The sequence below is a fragment of the Eptatretus burgeri genome, chromosome 16, assembly GCF_056783735.1.
Source record: "Eptatretus burgeri isolate ZD-2024b chromosome 16, Ebu_testis_v1, whole genome shotgun sequence".
Classification (NCBI taxonomy): domain Eukaryota; kingdom Metazoa; phylum Chordata; class Myxini; order Myxiniformes; family Myxinidae; genus Eptatretus; species Eptatretus burgeri.
The window spans coordinates 69,664,137-69,680,492 of record NC_140976.1 but is presented as its reverse complement, the minus strand read 5'-3'; the positions used below and the strand labels follow the sequence as shown (position 1 = coordinate 69,680,492).

General features: G+C 46.6%; 1 protein-coding gene across 1 annotated transcript in view; it reads left to right on the top strand.

Annotated features, from left to right (window-relative positions):
• Positions 1-16,356, top strand: part of LOC147011267 (uncharacterized) — a 52,170-nt gene that overhangs the window by 29,165 nt on the left and 6,649 nt on the right. Inside the window, exons 8-12 of the mRNA XM_085859032.1 lie at positions 2,888-2,932; positions 4,801-4,910; positions 5,084-5,253; positions 7,136-7,293; positions 7,395-7,605. Of these exons, the coding sequence (XP_085715158.1) occupies positions 2,888-2,932; positions 4,801-4,910; positions 5,084-5,253; positions 7,136-7,293; positions 7,395-7,605 (694 nt within the window). The remainder of the gene's footprint in view (positions 1-2,887; positions 2,933-4,800; positions 4,911-5,083; positions 5,254-7,135; positions 7,294-7,394; positions 7,606-16,356) is intronic.

The following is a 16,356-nucleotide window of genomic DNA, read 5'->3' as shown; positions in this document are numbered from 1 at the left end:
ATTCATCCAAGCCCATCCCTCGGTGCACTGCAGTTAGAATAGAGGGTGGTGTGCTCTTGACAGAGGAGTCCGAAGTGAAGGCCCGCTGGGCCGGTTACTTTGAGCGGTTGTGCCAGGCTGATCAACCAGCTGTCGAGTTGGACGTCAGGGGTGTTACAATCCCTGTTGCTGACCCTCCACTCAACTGTGGTCCACCTTCATTTGTAGAAACACAGGCTGTGGTGAATCGGTTGAAACGGGGTAAAGCTCCAGGGATCTGTGGCATCCATGCTGAACTTCTCAAGGCTGGTGGAAATGCTGCACTCGTGTCGTTGCATGCAGTTTTGTGCTCTGCCTGGAACACAGGTATCATCCCAACTGACTGGAAGAGGGGCCTTGTTGTCCCTCTCTGGAAAGGGAAGGGTGATCGCCAAGACTGCAACAACTATCGAGGAGTGACGCTGCTCTCAGTGCCGGGCAATGTCTTTGCTCAGATAATTCTTGATAGGGTTCGCCACCATCTGCTTGAGCACCAGCGTCCAGCGCAGTCAGGCTTTACACCAAGGAGGTCAACGATTGACTGTATCCTTGCTCTTCGTGTCCTCACCAAATGCAGACGAGAGTTTTGGCTGGGGTTGCTTGCAGCCTATGTTGGTCTCTGTAAAGCATTTCATTCAGTGAATCGGGATGTCCTCTGGAGGATTCTTGGCCTTCGTGGGGTACCACCAAAACTGATCGATCTGATATCTGAACTCTACTCTGGTACTGAGAGTGCTGTGAGATGTGGTGGTACCATCTCTTACTTATTTCCAGTTGTTACTGGAGTTCGTCAGGGGTGTTACTGGCCCCCCACACTTTTTAGCACTTGTATGGACTGGATTCTAGGCAGGATGTCACAGAGATCAAGCTGCGGTGAATCGTTTGGGAATGTCAAAATTTCTGACCTTGATTTCGCAGATGATGCAGTCATCTTTGCAGAAACTTTAGATATCCTTTTGGAGGCCCTCGCAGTGCTGAATGAGGAGTTGGAGCAGCTGGGATTACAGGTTTCCTGGGTCAAAACTAAGATCCAGGCTTTCAATGACATCTTGGATGCTGCTGTCCTGTCTGCGCCTGATTGTGGTGAGGATGTTGAGGTCGTGGAGAGATTCACTTACCCTGGCAGTGATATTCATGTCTCTGCTGGCTCTGAGTCAGAGGTCAATAGACATCTGGGTCAGGCCTGGGGAGTTGTTGATTCATTGGATAATGGGGTGTGGCACTGCCGGTACCTGTGCAGGAGGACGAAAGTCCGTGTCTTTAGGTCCTTTGTGCTTCCAGCCTTGCTCTATGGATGTGAGACTTGGACTCTGACCAAGGATCTGAGATAAAATCTTAATTCCTTTGGTACCAGAATCTTTGGCTATCGCTGGTCGGACTTTGTGTCCAATGAGCGGTTACTGAGAGAGACTCAAATGAGATTTGTTGCCTGCATGGTCCATGAGCGTCAGCTGCGGCTGTATGGACATGTGGCTCGTTTTCCTTTCGCTGATCCTGCTCACCAGATTCTGTCAGCGAGGGAGTCTCGTGAGTGGAGGAGGCAATGGGCCGACCACATGCCTCGTGGTTGCTGCAGGTTGATCGGCATGTCAAGGAGATGGGGATGGGCCAGGCATCTGCCTGGGGGCTGGCCAGATGAAGGCCCCTGGGGTATCAGCAGAAAGTGGACACAGCGACATGCTCCTCCACCTGCAATTCCAATATACAGGACACACATTGGTGACTCACCAAGCATACCAGGCTGACATTTTACAGCTAGGTTGAAATTCGAACCCAGGCTAGATCAACTCAGAGGCAAGCGTGCATCGAAGCCATCCTGCTCGGCCTTGCAAGGTATTAGAAAGGGGTAAAGGTGGTGGCGGTGTTGGTAAAAGGAACCAAAAATCCCAAATTCAACAATGTTGTTGGGGCTTTAAGGACTGTTAAATTGGAAGCAAGCATGATTTAGATGAAACCTCAAAGGAAAGGTTTCAGTTGCAGTCACCGCAGTACCGTTTGAACTACACCTGTTTACAAGAGAATTTGATCCCCTCTCGTATGTGTATTGGTTTTTCGTCGAAGTCATTATTGGTAATGAAGCTGCTACAACATAACATGGGGTAAAAAAAAAATAAAACCACATCCGATGACTTTGTTTAGAGAAGTTTTGACCGAGTGTTAAAAAAAACATTTGTTTTGTTGCACACCTGACCTTGACATGCTTTAGGTTTTTATAACTTCATGGTTGCCAAAGTCAAGGTTTCCTCTTTACAAGGATATACCTGCCGCCCACCTCAAAGTGTATCCAAGTCGGTCAATTCCAAGGACGTGTCATGAAAGTCCTTGTGTATAATATGATGTGCTCTTATATTTATCATAATCTTATAGGATTGTCCTTTGGAGATTCCTTAGGCACAGACTCCCAAATATTTTGCACTTGTGCTGGAGTGACTGAAATAATAACAAATGTTTCACATCCTTTACAAAGAACCCCTGACTTCTCATGAGCTCCTTGTGGATGGCAGAGGGGTACGTGCATTCACCCCTGAGCTGTCTAGTCTGGGTTCGAATCCAGCTGTAAACTGTCATTTATGATGTTATTTTGTAATGTTTATGATCATGAAGGCAGACGAGTATAATGGAGATACTTAGGAAGGTACAGGTGTGCGAGGAGTGTGGACTGGAGAGAAACAAGTTAGAGAGATCGGAGAAAGGTGTTGTGAAGAACAAGAAGGAAAGAGAATATATTTGGGAGGATGGAGACGTAAGTAATAAATAGATTGTCCCTTCCTGAAAAAAAAATATTTTGTGAAATAGGTTTTTCAAATGCTTCAAGTCCAAGTGAAATTTCATCTGAACCGAGACACGTTCTTTTGTCTGTGCATTTCAGGATGAAAAGAATTACAGGTTATCGATGTACATTTTGTTTACCCAGGTACGTTGTGTTGCCATGGTAACCATGTCATAATTATTACATTCCTCTTCCTCCTCCTCCTCCTCTTCATCATCGTCATCATCATGTTTATTTATAGAGGATATCAAGTGGTAGGTGTGCTGTAGTTCCCGGTCTCTGCTTCAGCAAAACTTGTGTGCCTGTGTGAGGGTTCGGTGAAGGTGAAATGTTTTCACCCACCAATGCGTGTCTAAATTAACTTTGAACTACAGGACCGAGCGAGCTTCCACAATTGCCTATGGGAGACTGTTCCAGTCGTCAGCCACCCGATCGCTGAAGAACTTGCTTCTAACTTCCAAGTGACTCCTTTCTTTAAACAACTCCAGAGTGCCCCCTAGTAGTGGAGTAGTGGCTTGGAGTGAAAAAGTGCTCCGGATCCAGTTTGACAATTCTGAACAATCCGTGGTATACTGATATGTGTCATCGTCATCTTTGGTTGCAGAGGGAATGCATATTCAATGCCCTGAGCCACTCCTAGTAGCTACATTGAACAAAGTTGAGTCTTTGGGGTTAAAAGCCTTGTGGGGTGTCTCTCATCTGTTATTAGATGGATGTTAACCAAACTATTGGCGAAAAGGAGGCCGAGTGTCCTCCCTGGATCTATAGCCTCTCACTTGCAAGTGCTATCCACACCTTCTCCTTGGTGAACCCTGATAACCTTTGCCTCGTCGTGAAATGACAGATGTAGAAGGGCAGCTTCCCCATATTCAGGTGCAGTAAAGACCATGTCTCCCAGCTACCTGAGCTACGAGATCACAGCTCAAGCACCTGGCAGACATGGCACATCAGCAATGCATTGTGGAACGCACTGAAGCATGGAAAGATATTATAGTTATATAATGGCCATCCACTGCAGCTGCCAAACTACTGAGATGTCTTGGATCGTATGAGCCTCTATTTTGTATGGAGAGCTGAGCCAAGGCAAATGACATCTGGGTGGTCAATATTCACTAGAAATCGAAATCGCACTAGAAATCGAAGTGTCAACATCACCGTCATACCGAAGAAAAAGAAAAAAAAAAACCTGGGACTCTGGAACACTGACGCTAACCATTACCTCGACGTGTTTCGACTTACAAGTAACGTACAAGTAACGTGTGTTGACGTGTGTCAACGATCATGTAACGTGCCTACAACACGTTACTCATAGGTTAGAAATAAGTTTCGGGTACGCTAAACATTACCTCGACGTGTTTCGACTTATGAATAACTTACAAGTAACGTGTGTCGACGTGTGTCAACGATAGTGTAACGTGCCTACAACCTATGGCCAGTGTATGCGGAACGTGTGAGTCATGCGCTGGCATACGTCGAAAAATTTCAAGCATGGAAAATTTGTCTAACACCTCGGCAAACTACGACATATGCCAGCGTGCTCTTAACGTACACAAAACTTACCCATATGCATTCGACGTGTGCCAGCGTTTTAGAATTTTTTTTCATTCGTCGGCATACGCTGGCTAAATCGTCAAGGTGTGACAGGGCCTTAATCATGGGGATATAGAAAGAGAAAAGGTAGGATCCATTCAAAGCTGCCATATCTGGATCACAGTAACAATGGATCACTTAATCAACTTTGGGTGTTTCTTGTCAGGAATATCTTTCTGTTTATAGGTCGCCTTTATCCTCAGCACAACTCGAGTTTCTACTCCTAGGCCTCCTGAGGCACCCACTTTGAGATTTACTTTGACAGCAAATGAAAAAGATGTTATAAATCAGAATAAATTGGTGTCATTGTTCTTTCAGGGTTTGTAATTTTAGTTGGACAGATAAATTCATTGTCCGCAGTAAAGTGCATTCTATCAGTGGTGGGAGAACCGGAAGGATTTGAATGATTTTGTGTTTGTCAGGGTTGGTACGATTACCATTTGCAATGGGATCCGGTCAAGTACGATGGGATTACACACATTTCTCTCCCGACAAACGAGGTTTGGTATCCAGATCTAATTATCGATGAGATGTAAGTATACTACCATACCACGAGTACCCATCTACTAAATATCATTGCACACAAAATCCGACAAATGAAACTGCAATTTTATTATTATCTGTTGATTTATGTGGAAAATTATTCATTATACTTTGTCGCAAATACATCAACCTCACTCTTGAATGCTACCTTATGTTTTTCAGGGTGTCCAAGCAAGAACCAAGCAGGCCTCCCTTTATCCTGGTGAATGCATCCGGCTGGGTGGATAACAGCAAGCCCTTACTCATATCAAGCACATGCAGTGGGAAGATGCAAAGTTTCCCTTTCGATGAGCATGTCTGTTCTTTGAGCTTTCGTTCTGCGCTGCACACAAGTGAGCCTCTCACGATTCGATTTGAATGATGAAATGAAATACAGTACATGTTAAAATTAGAGAGTTCATAGAACACCTGATCACACGCATTCTTGAGAAAAAAGGACAAAAATGGGAAGGCTCCATGAGTGGCAAATTTGATTGGTCGAGATGACATCATATGCCATAACATTTTGTTCAAATATTGTTAAACGGAAGGGTTTGAAAATGCCATGAAGGTGATTTGTGTTCTCCAGTGTTTAATTATGAATTAAAATAAAATAAACGTTTTAAAGGTTGAGAAAAAATAACTTTTTTTTTGGAATTTTTCCTCTGTTGATCCAGCGTCGATTACACCACCCTATATTACATGTTACATTCGTTCTTCTTGCCTGTTGTTTGTGTCCTTTATGACATCCATAATAACAGAACGTTTCCTGTTTAGAATGATTTTCAATTTTGTTTGACTGCCAGACAGGCAGAGTAAAAATTTTTTTTTATCTCACTCCTCTCTGAACATGTGTGATTGGGATGAGATTCCGTGCAGTTTGCCAAATTCAGATCCAGAAATTTGCCAAAACTACCATCTTGTTAAACGGTAGGTTTGTTTTCCGAATCATGTTCAAAATATAACATTCACTTGAAATGAAGTTGTTCTTCGATCATAAATTGATGTTTGCAGACTGACAAACAGACAGACAGACAAAGTGAACCAGTTGCTGAACCCTGCTTTTCACTTCGCATGTACGGGGTTTATACGTGGCTTACAAAATGACGTGTGAATGCCAAACACGACCTTTTCCGTGTGTGTGTGTGTGTGTGTGTGTGTGTGTGTGTGTGTGTGTGTGTGTGTGTTGTTTTTTTTTTACACTGACTCAGCTCTGCTCGTCAGACACTTTTAACCTGCTGATGCTAGCACAAAAGCTGTAACTTAAATAGTCGTTACAACTTAATTTCCAGCATTTAGACGAAAGAGTGACAATTTCTAAATGGTTAACCATAATTGTTCTGTTCCTGAATGCAAACCGGACTCACGGAAATATGAAATATGAGAAATACCATCGATAGAGAGGTGTCCGGTTTATGCCATTTACTGTTTGTACATTCTCATGTCTGCAGTGGATATAACGCACGCACGCAAGCACGCACGCACACACACACACACACACACACACACACACACACACACACACACACACACACACACACACACACACACACACAACAGCAATAAATGCAAAAATCTTGTGTAATTTGTCTTGTTGTCCCAGAGCCAAACAATCAATATGTATTATCATAAATAGAGGTTGTGTGGCTGTAGCTATGTCACCTACTGTATATTCACTCACTCGTCGATTGGTCATGGCATTCACCAACTGGGTATGCCCGTTTTTTCCAGCATCATTATTCACTCGTTGATTGATCTATCTATTTCATTGTCTGTCTGTCTGTCTGTCCTTGAGCAGGATATCTCAAAAAGATATTGACAGATTCGGATGAAACTTGGTGGAAAGGTTTGGTGTGCAACAATAACGAATTGGTTCGATATTCATGAAGATTTGGATCCAGATATGAGAATTTTTTTTTAATTTTTATGTGATTCTTAACAATTAATGGGTTAGGGCCAAATTAATGGGTAGGGCTGCATATTGTCAGCATGATATCTCAAACAGTTGTGGACAGATTATTACAAAACTGTCGATCGATTAGGAATGACAAGAACAAGCCAATTCGATTTTGGTTAAGGTCTGTATGCAGATCTGGCCTACAAATGGGATACAAAACATAAACTGTTGAAACTGGCGGAGGTACGTGCTCTACCGAGTGCCGTTCTAGTTTTTATTGACCTGCTTGGTCAGGTCGTTACACTTAACAATACTGGTCTGATTGTTCTTTCTTCCAGGTGATGATATAAAACTGGCTCTGGTGGGGATGTCAAAGGAGGTCCCAAGGCACCTAAGTGGATCACCAGTGGGTGATCAATGGATTTTTGAAAGTGTGAAGGCAGAGTGGGTTCAAGTGTTTGTGCAAAATTCTTTTTTTGATCAGTATCATTTTTACGTAAGTTCAATAACTTTTATCCTGTTTCAACTCAAATGATGCTTTTCAAGCTCTTGTTGATGTGGATAAGCACTGACACAAGTCTGTCCTGCTTCTGACAGATTGGAATTCGAAGGCGCCCATTCCTTCACGTCATCAACTTGATAATACCGAGTGCGTTTATGCTCCTGGTAGACCTGACAGGCTTCCTACTGCCCAATGACTGCGGCCAGCGAGTTAACTACAAAACCACGTTGCTGCTTTCTTATGGCATGTACCTCAACATCATCTTCACAAGCCTCCCACCAACTGCTATAAGCTTGCCACTCATTGGTGAGGATATAGATTAAACTAAAGGGGTCTCTTTTTTTTCCATTAAGTCATTACACGTAGTGAGGTCAACTTTGTACCTGTTAAGTCATGATACGTAGTGAGCATCGATGTTCACAACGACATGATGTCATGCACGTGCAAGTGACTGGTCGGCAAGATTAACCTGAATGCGACAAGAAACATGAAGAAAAGTAAGAAAACAACAACTGCCGTTTGATTATGGTAAAACGGTCACAAATTATTTGAGATGTCCCTTTACCTTCATGTCAACACAAGCTGCAAGAGTTTTTGGGCCTCGTGAACTTTTACCATCAACTTATTCCAAACGCAACCACAATACTACAGGCGCTGAATGAGTTCCACACAACTGGCAAGCATCCTGAGGTGTTCCGATGGGCGGAGATAACCTTGAGAGCCTTCCACACTATCAGACTCATTGGTCAACACCTCACTCCTGATTCATCCGAAGCCCGAGGCACCAACATGCCTGATGATAGAAGGGTCTGAGGTTGCAGAGGATGTGGCCCTTGACCAGTTCATCACTGCTGACTGGCGTCCACTCGCTTACTCATTGTATACCTCGCCATCAAGCACTTCTGCCACTTCTTAGAGGCCAGACAATTCTCTGTCCTGACTGACCATAAACCTTTAACTTTTTGCTCTGTCCACATATTCGGACTTTCACTCTCTTTGCACACTTTGCCAACTCAGTTATATCTCGCAATTCACCACTGATATCCGGCGTTTAAAAGGAATTGCGAACTCGGCGGCCGACGCTCTCCCACGCATCGAGGTGTCGGCATCGTCGTCTGTCAGCACACTAGCCATCAATTTTAATGCACTTGCCGCAGCACAATGGGAGGACACGAAGCTCCACCATCTTCAGTCTGTAGCAAGTTTACTTACATCCAGTCGCAGGGACAAACACTACCCTTGTGTGTGATACATCGACAGGACAGTCACACACTTTCATTCTTGTGGTGTTCCATCTTACAGTCTTCGACACTTTTCACTCACTTGCACACCCAGGTATTCGAACAACTCAGTGTCTCATCACCATGCACTACGTCTGGCCATGCATCAACACCGGCGTGTGCCGTTGGGCCAAGCGATGTCTTCAATGTCAACACTCCAAGATCCAACGTCATACTGTCACACCACTCGTGCTATTCATTTGACTTGTGTTGACCGCTTGACCCATTGGTCGGAGGCTACACTGATAGCTGACATCACCACATCTACTATCGCCAGGGCCTTTGGCCCCACCTGGATTGCCCATTTTGGTGTTGCATCAATCTTCACTATGGATCATGGGAGTCAGTTTGAATCGGCTCTATTTCAGAAGCTGACTCAACTACTGGCTACCGACCATGTGCAAACCACTGTGTACCATCCAGCAGCGAAGGGTATGGTGGAGTGGAGCATGTCCACCACCGATTCATGTTTTCCCTGAAAGCGCATGACAATTCCACGCACTGGACAGATGTCTTACCTATGATTCTGTTTGGTACGTGAGCTGCTCTAAAAGTCAACTTGGATGCTGCACTTCAGAGCTAGTGTGCAGTACCCTGCTTTATCTCCCAGGAGAAGTCTTCTCAGCATCCGATGACACCTTGCTTGATGCCACCAACTGTCAACCAACTTTGTGTGACCATGCAGACCCTCCAGGTGACACCAACATGCACGACTTCTTTACACCCGGTCTTTATTCCCCAGGAATTTTCTACGTGCACCCACGTATTCGTATGAAGTGATGCAGCAACCTTTGCAGCAACCACGTAAACCTTTGCAGCAACCATATGACAGCCCTTACAAAGTTACACAATGCTCCAAGAAGACCTTCATGCTCGATATTAACGGTGGTCATCAAACAATCTCCATAGGTTGCTAAAAGCCAGCTTCACTTGACATAGCACCAAAGTCGACCCTCCCAATGACCAACGGGTCGCAGCTGACTACAACAATACATTTACCTTCATGTATGACTCGCTCTTCACCTCATTAACATGATATTTATGGTTTGAGAGCACATTTTGCTGATGACCATTTCTCTTTGCTGGGACTTTTATTTTTACATGGACAACCAACATCTCTATTCTACAACATTATGTGTTTTGTTTGTTTCTGCCATTCAACTCGCGCACTATAGCCTGGTGTTGGCTTAGTGGTTCGGGTGGCGGCTTGGGATCCAAAAGGTCCTGAGTTCAAGCCCCGTTGGCCGCTGAATTAAAATACACCAAGAGGTTCACTCAGCCTGTCATCCTTCCGAGGTCGGCAAAATGAGCACCAGTGTACTGGTAAGGGGTACACTGCATCAGCGGCAGAGCCACGTCCCAACCAATGATGCAACCAGCAGCCACAGGCTGCACTCGATAGAGAGGGAACTTACGCACAAGGAGGGGGACAATTGTTGTCGCATCATCTTGCCTTTGCTGAGATAATATGTAAATATGCTTGAGCTGGGTTTATTGGGGGATATTCAGTACCAGGTCAGGTTAGGTATGGGAGCATGCACCGGAGCAGCACGTCGCTGCGTCCACTTTCCACCGGTACTCCAGGGGCCTTCGTCTGGCCATTCCCTCGGCAGATGCCTGGCCCATCCCAATCTCCTTGAGATGCTGATCAAGCTGCTGCAACCACGAGGAACGTGGTCGGCCCATTGGCCTCCTCCACTCACGAGACTCCCTCGCTGAGAGAATCTGGTGGGCAGGATTAGCGTCAGGAAAACGAGCCAAATGTCTAGAGAGCCACAGCTGATGCTCACGGATAATACAGGTAACACATCTCATCTGAGTCTCTCTCTGCAACCACTCGCTGGATGTAAAGTCCAACCAGCAATAGCCAAGGATTCTCTGAAGAGACCTGGTACCAAAGCAAATAAGTAACCTTCTCAGATCTCAGATCTCAGACTGAGGCGAGTGATCTCACCGTGAAGGATGCATTCTACGCCATGCTCGAGTCTGTGGTTGATCAGTGCCCCAGACGAGATACACTTCTAGTCTTGGGGGATTTCAATGCATCGACTGGAACTGATAGGGATGGTTATGAGGTGTGTGTTGGTCCCCATGGGTCAGGAACTATGAACCAGAATAGCACTAAGTTCCTTGACTTTGCAAGAAGTCATGGACTTAGGGTGGCTGGTTCATGGTTTCAGCGCCCACAAGCTCATCGCTGGACTTGGTATTCCAACGCTGGCGGTGTGGCAAAGGAGATTGACCATGTCCTCATTGACGGTCGTTGGAGGATGATGCAGAACTGCAGGGTCTACCGGAGTGCTCAGTTCCTCAATACTGACCACAGGCTTGTTGTAGCAACTCTAAAGCTGCACCTTAAATCCTGGAGAATGGTACCATCCCAGCCTAGGCTGGATGTTGCCAAGCTCAGGGATGAGAGAGTAGCTGAGGAGTTTGCGAACAGGCTGAGTGGACACTTGGGGGGTCTGGGTGCTTTGGGGGGTCCTGAAGAGTTGTGGAGCGCCTTTAAGACCACCGTCCTTGATGTTGCCGGTGGATGTCTTGGAACTCACCGCAGGGCAAAGAAGAATTTTGTCTCTCAAGGGACACTGGATACCATTGACCAGAGTCGCAGGGCCAGGCTGAATGGCAGAGCTGAGCTGTTCAGGGAGCTGAGGCGTAAAACTGTACGTGCACTGAGGGTGGACAAGGAGGCATATGTGTGAGGAATCTGTGAGGGGGTAGAGCATCACCTGTGGACAGGTGATTCTCGTCCCGCTTACAGGGGAATTCGCGCATTACGTTCATCCAAGCCCATCCCTCGGAGCACTGCAGTTCGAGCAGAGAGTGGTAGTCTCTTGACAGAGGAGTCTGAAGTGAAGGCCCGCTGGGCCGGTTACTTTGAGCGGTTGTACCAGGCTGATCCCCCAGCTGTCGAGTTGGACGTCAAGGGTGTTACAATCCCTGTTGCTGACCCACGAATCAACTGTGGTCCACCTTCGCTTGTGGAAACACGGGCTGCGGTGAACCAGTTGAAACGGGGCAAAGCTCCAGGGATTTGTGGCATCCATGCCGAACTTCTCAAGGCTGGTGGAAATGCTGCACTCGTGTCGTTGCATGCAGTTTTGTGCTCTGCCTGGAACACAGGCATCATCCCAACTGACTGGAAGAGGGGCCTTGTTGTCCCTCTCTGGAAAGGGAAGGGTGATCGCCAAGACTGCAACAACTACCGAGGGGTGACGCTGCTCTCAGTGCCGGGCAAGGTCTTTGCTCGGATAATTCTTGATAGGGTTCGCCACCATCTGCTTGAGCACCAGCGTCCAGAGCAGTCAGGCTTTACACCAAAGAGGTCAACGATTGACCGTATCCTTGCCCTTCGTGTCCTCACCGAACGCAGATGAGAGTTTCAGCAGGGGCTGCTTGCAGCCTATGTTGATCTCTGTAAAGCGTTCGATTCAGTGAATCGGGATGTCCTCTGGAGGATTCTTGGTCTTCGTGGGATGCCACCAAAACTGATCGATCTGATGTCTGAACTCTACTCTGGTTCTGAGAGTGCTGTGAAGTGTGGTGGTACCACCTCTGACTTATTTCCAGTTGTTACTGGAGTTCGTCAGGGATGTGTACTTGCCCCCACACTTTTCAGCACTTGTATGGACTGGATTTTAGGGAGGATGTCGGAGAGATCAAGTTGCGGTGCATCGTTTGGGAATGTCAAGATCTCGGACCTTGATTTTGCAGATGATGCAGTCATATTTGCGGAGACTTTAGACATCCTTTTGGGGGCCCTCGAGGTGCTGAATGAAGAGTCGGAGCCGCTGGGATTACGGGTTTCTTGGGTCAAAACTAAGATCCAGGCTTTCGGTGACATCTTGGATGCTGCTGTCCTGTCTGTGTCTGTTTGTGGTGAGGATGTTGAGGTCGTGGAGAGATTCACTTACCTTGGCAGTGATATTCATGTCTCTGCTGGCTGCGAGTCAGAGGTCAATAGACGTCTGGGTCGGGCCTGGGGAGTCATGGATTCACTGGATCATGGGGTGTGGCGCTGCCGGTACCTGTGCGGGAGGACGAAAGTCCGAGTCTTCAGGTCCTTGGTACTTCCAGTCTTGCTCTATGGGTGCGAGACTTGGACTCTGACCAAGGATCTGAGACGGAGACTTAATTCCTTTGGTACCAGGTGTCTTCGGAGAATCCTTGGCTATCACTGGTCAGATTTTGTGTCCAACGAGCGGTTGCTGAGAGAGACTCGGATGAGATTTGTTACCTGCATAGTCCGTGAGCGTCAGTTGCGGCTGTATGGACATGTGGCTCGTTTTCCTGATGCTGATCCTGCTCACCAGATTCTCTCAGCGAGGGAGTCTCATGAGTGGAGGAGGCCAGTGGGCCGTCCACGTGCCTCATGGTTGCAGCAGGTTGACCACCATCTCAAGGAGATGGGGATGGGCCTGGCATCTGCCTGGGGGATGGCCAGACGGAGGCCCCTGGAGTTCCGACGGAAAGTGGACGCAGCGACGCGCTGTTCTGGCACATGCTCCCATACCTGACCTGACCTGACAGATCTCTGGTTAGAGTCCAAGTCCTACATCCGGAGAGCAAGACTGGAAGCCCCAAGGACCTGAAGACTCAGATTTTTGTCATCCTGCACAGACACCAAGAGCACCACACCCCATGATCCAGTGAATCCATGACTCCACAGGCCTGACCCAGATGTCTATTGACCTCTGGCTCACAGCCAGCGGACACATGAATATCACTGCCAAGGTAAGTGAATCTCTCCACGACCTCAACATCTTCACCACAAACAGGCACAAACAGGATTGCAGCATCCAAGATGTCATTGAAAGCCTGGAACTGAGTTTTGACCAAGGAAACCCGTAATCCCTGCGGCTCTGATTCCTCATTCAGCGCCTTGAGGGCCCCCAAAAGGATATCCAGGATCTTCGCAAAGATGACTGCATCATCTGCGAAATAAAGGTCGGAGATCCTGACACTCCAAAACGATGCACTGCAGCTTGATCTCTCCAACATCCTCCCCAGAATCCAGTTCATCCAAGTGCTGAAAAGTGTGGGGCTCAACACACACACACCCCTGACAAATTCTAAGAACAACTGGAAATAAGTCAGAGATGGAACCACCACATCTCACAGCACTCCCAGTACCAGAGTATAATTCATACATCAGATTGTTCCGTTTTGGTGTCACCCCACGATGACTAAGAATGCTCCAGGTGGCATCCCGATTCACCAAATCGAACTCTTTACAGAGATCAACAAAGGCTGCAAGCAGCCCCTGCCGAAACTCTCGTCTGCGTTCAGTGAGGACCCGAAGAGCCTGGATATGGTAAATCGTTGACCTCTTTGGTGGAAGGCCTGACTGCTCTGAACGCTGGTGCTCAAGCAGATGCTGGAGAACCCGATCAAGAATTATCTGATCAAAGATCTTGCCCAGCACTGAGAGCAGCGTCACCCTTCAGGAGTTGTTGCAGTCCTGGTGATAACTCTTCCCTTTCCAGAGAGGGACAACGAGGCCCCTCCTCCAGTTAGTTGGGATGATGCCTGTGTTCCAAGCAGTGCACAAAACTGCATGCAATGACATTAGTACAGCATTTCCACCAACCTTGAGAAGTTCAGCATGGATGCCACAGATCCAATTATCCATCCATTGGGACCATTCTCTGTGCAGCAATCGGTGCTGCCTACACAGTCTTCTAGGCAAATGGGAACATCCTGGACAGGTCGCCACTCCAATGCCGGACACCAGCAAGCTGGTACTAATTTTGCTACTCAGCATTTTGGTACTTCCTGGTACTCAGCAAGCTGGTATCTCAGAAGGATGACAGGCTGAGTCAACCCTACCTGGTATTAATTCAACTGCCAAGTGGGATTTGAACTCAGGACCCTAGGAACCAAAGCCCACCACCCTAACCATTAAGCCAAGAGCAGGCATCTCATTCAAACCAATCCCAGGAGAATTACCCCATTTTAAACCGGTTCACCACAGCCTGTGTTTCCACAAACGAAGGTGGACCACAGTTGATTGGAGGGTCAGCAAAAGGGATCGTAACACCCCTGACATTCAACTCGACAGCTGGTGGGTCAGCCTGGGACAGCCCCTCCAAGTAACCTGCTCAGCAGACCTTCACTTTGGACTCCTCTGTCATGAGTGCACCACCCTATGCTCTAACTGCAGTACACTGAGAGACAGGCTTGGAGGAATGCAATGTACGAATGCTCAATAAGCAGGATGAGAATCACTTGACCACAGATCACAAGACAGGTGATCATCCTTTCTTTGGGATAGGGCATTCCAGGCACACCCTCCCCTCCCACCCCCCGAACGGACTGCCTCAAGTTGACATAGGGAGACTTCCATCTGGTGGACAACTCCTCAGCACCGGTCCGCCACACATCACCGCAATCTGACCCAGGAAGTTTATCCTGTGCTTTTCCTCCTATCATCAAAGATTGGGGGTCCCAAAGGCTTTGCCTCAATCCCGTCATCTGGTGAGCTGCCCTGTAAAGGGCAGCAGCAAAGGAGGTACTCCCACGCAGTGGGTTTTCAGTTGTCTTTACCTTTATGGGTTTTGTGGAGTGATGATTTTATGGTAGCTGGAGTACAAATCATGCAACCAACTTCCTAAAAAACAGTAATCCAACTGCAGGAAGACATCCACAAGCAGAGTTGGCCACTAGATATGGATGGCCGCCGACCATGAAACAGTTTGATACAGGTTTACATGGTACCTGTAGTAAGTCACAGATCTAATCTGGCCTGACCTGACAATTTCAGTACCGGGCGAGCCAGAAGAGCAAGAGTGGGTCGAACGGTGTCCGTTTGCATCAAGGGAATTGACTCGGAATCCGAATGTCTCGGACGCCTTTTCTTCCACGCTAAACCTTCATAGACATGGTGTTGCATCAAAAAGGGTGCCAGCCCTCGAAGTGATGTTAAGTTGGGTATTCCTCCTGTGGGCATTGTTGGAGGTTAAATATCATACAGGGTCTTTCATATAGGGTCATACAGGGCAAAAACCTCCTGCCAAAAACTTTCCCCGGCCAATCCAAGAAAAAGGTGGGAATGATCGCGCCCCTCAAATGAGTAATAGTGGAAGTGGTTGTTGGTCGACTGGGATTATTTTTCTTTTTGCATACAAAGTCGAGGATCTTAACCACAATGAAATGTTTCACGGACTAACAAGTCTGTATGTCAATCTGGACGTGTTGATTTAACGTCGACCTGTGATTAATCTCATTTGACATGCCCTCAGAAATTTTGACTTGCCTGATAGAAAATGTAACTCTCAACTGTGGATGCGAACCAATAGGAACCAATAGGTTCCTCTTATTCCTTGATTACTTGTAATCCCTTCTTCTCTTTTCTCACTAATGGATGGTACCCAATGAAAGGAAAGTTCGGAATCATTTTAAAATCGAGTCGTACATCTAATAACAACACACAGTACAATCACATTTTTGTGATACTCATTTGATAGATGAAGTGTTGATAAATGATTATCAGAAAGTATGGTAAATATCGAGCAGCTAATTGGTCCTTTCACAGCATGGCATTGTGATTACAAAATAAATACCAAAAATAATGATAACCTTATAACAAAGCATATATTAATTAATACTAATAACATTAACGACAATAATAATAGTGGTATCATTTGGTAATAACAAACGTATAATCTCCACCCTGGCCTAAGCACATCTGGGCTTAGTGAAAAGGCAACGTAATGCTCCAGCATGACAGCAGCCAGGTATGCCTCAAGGTCATGAAGAACAATGAAAATTTGGT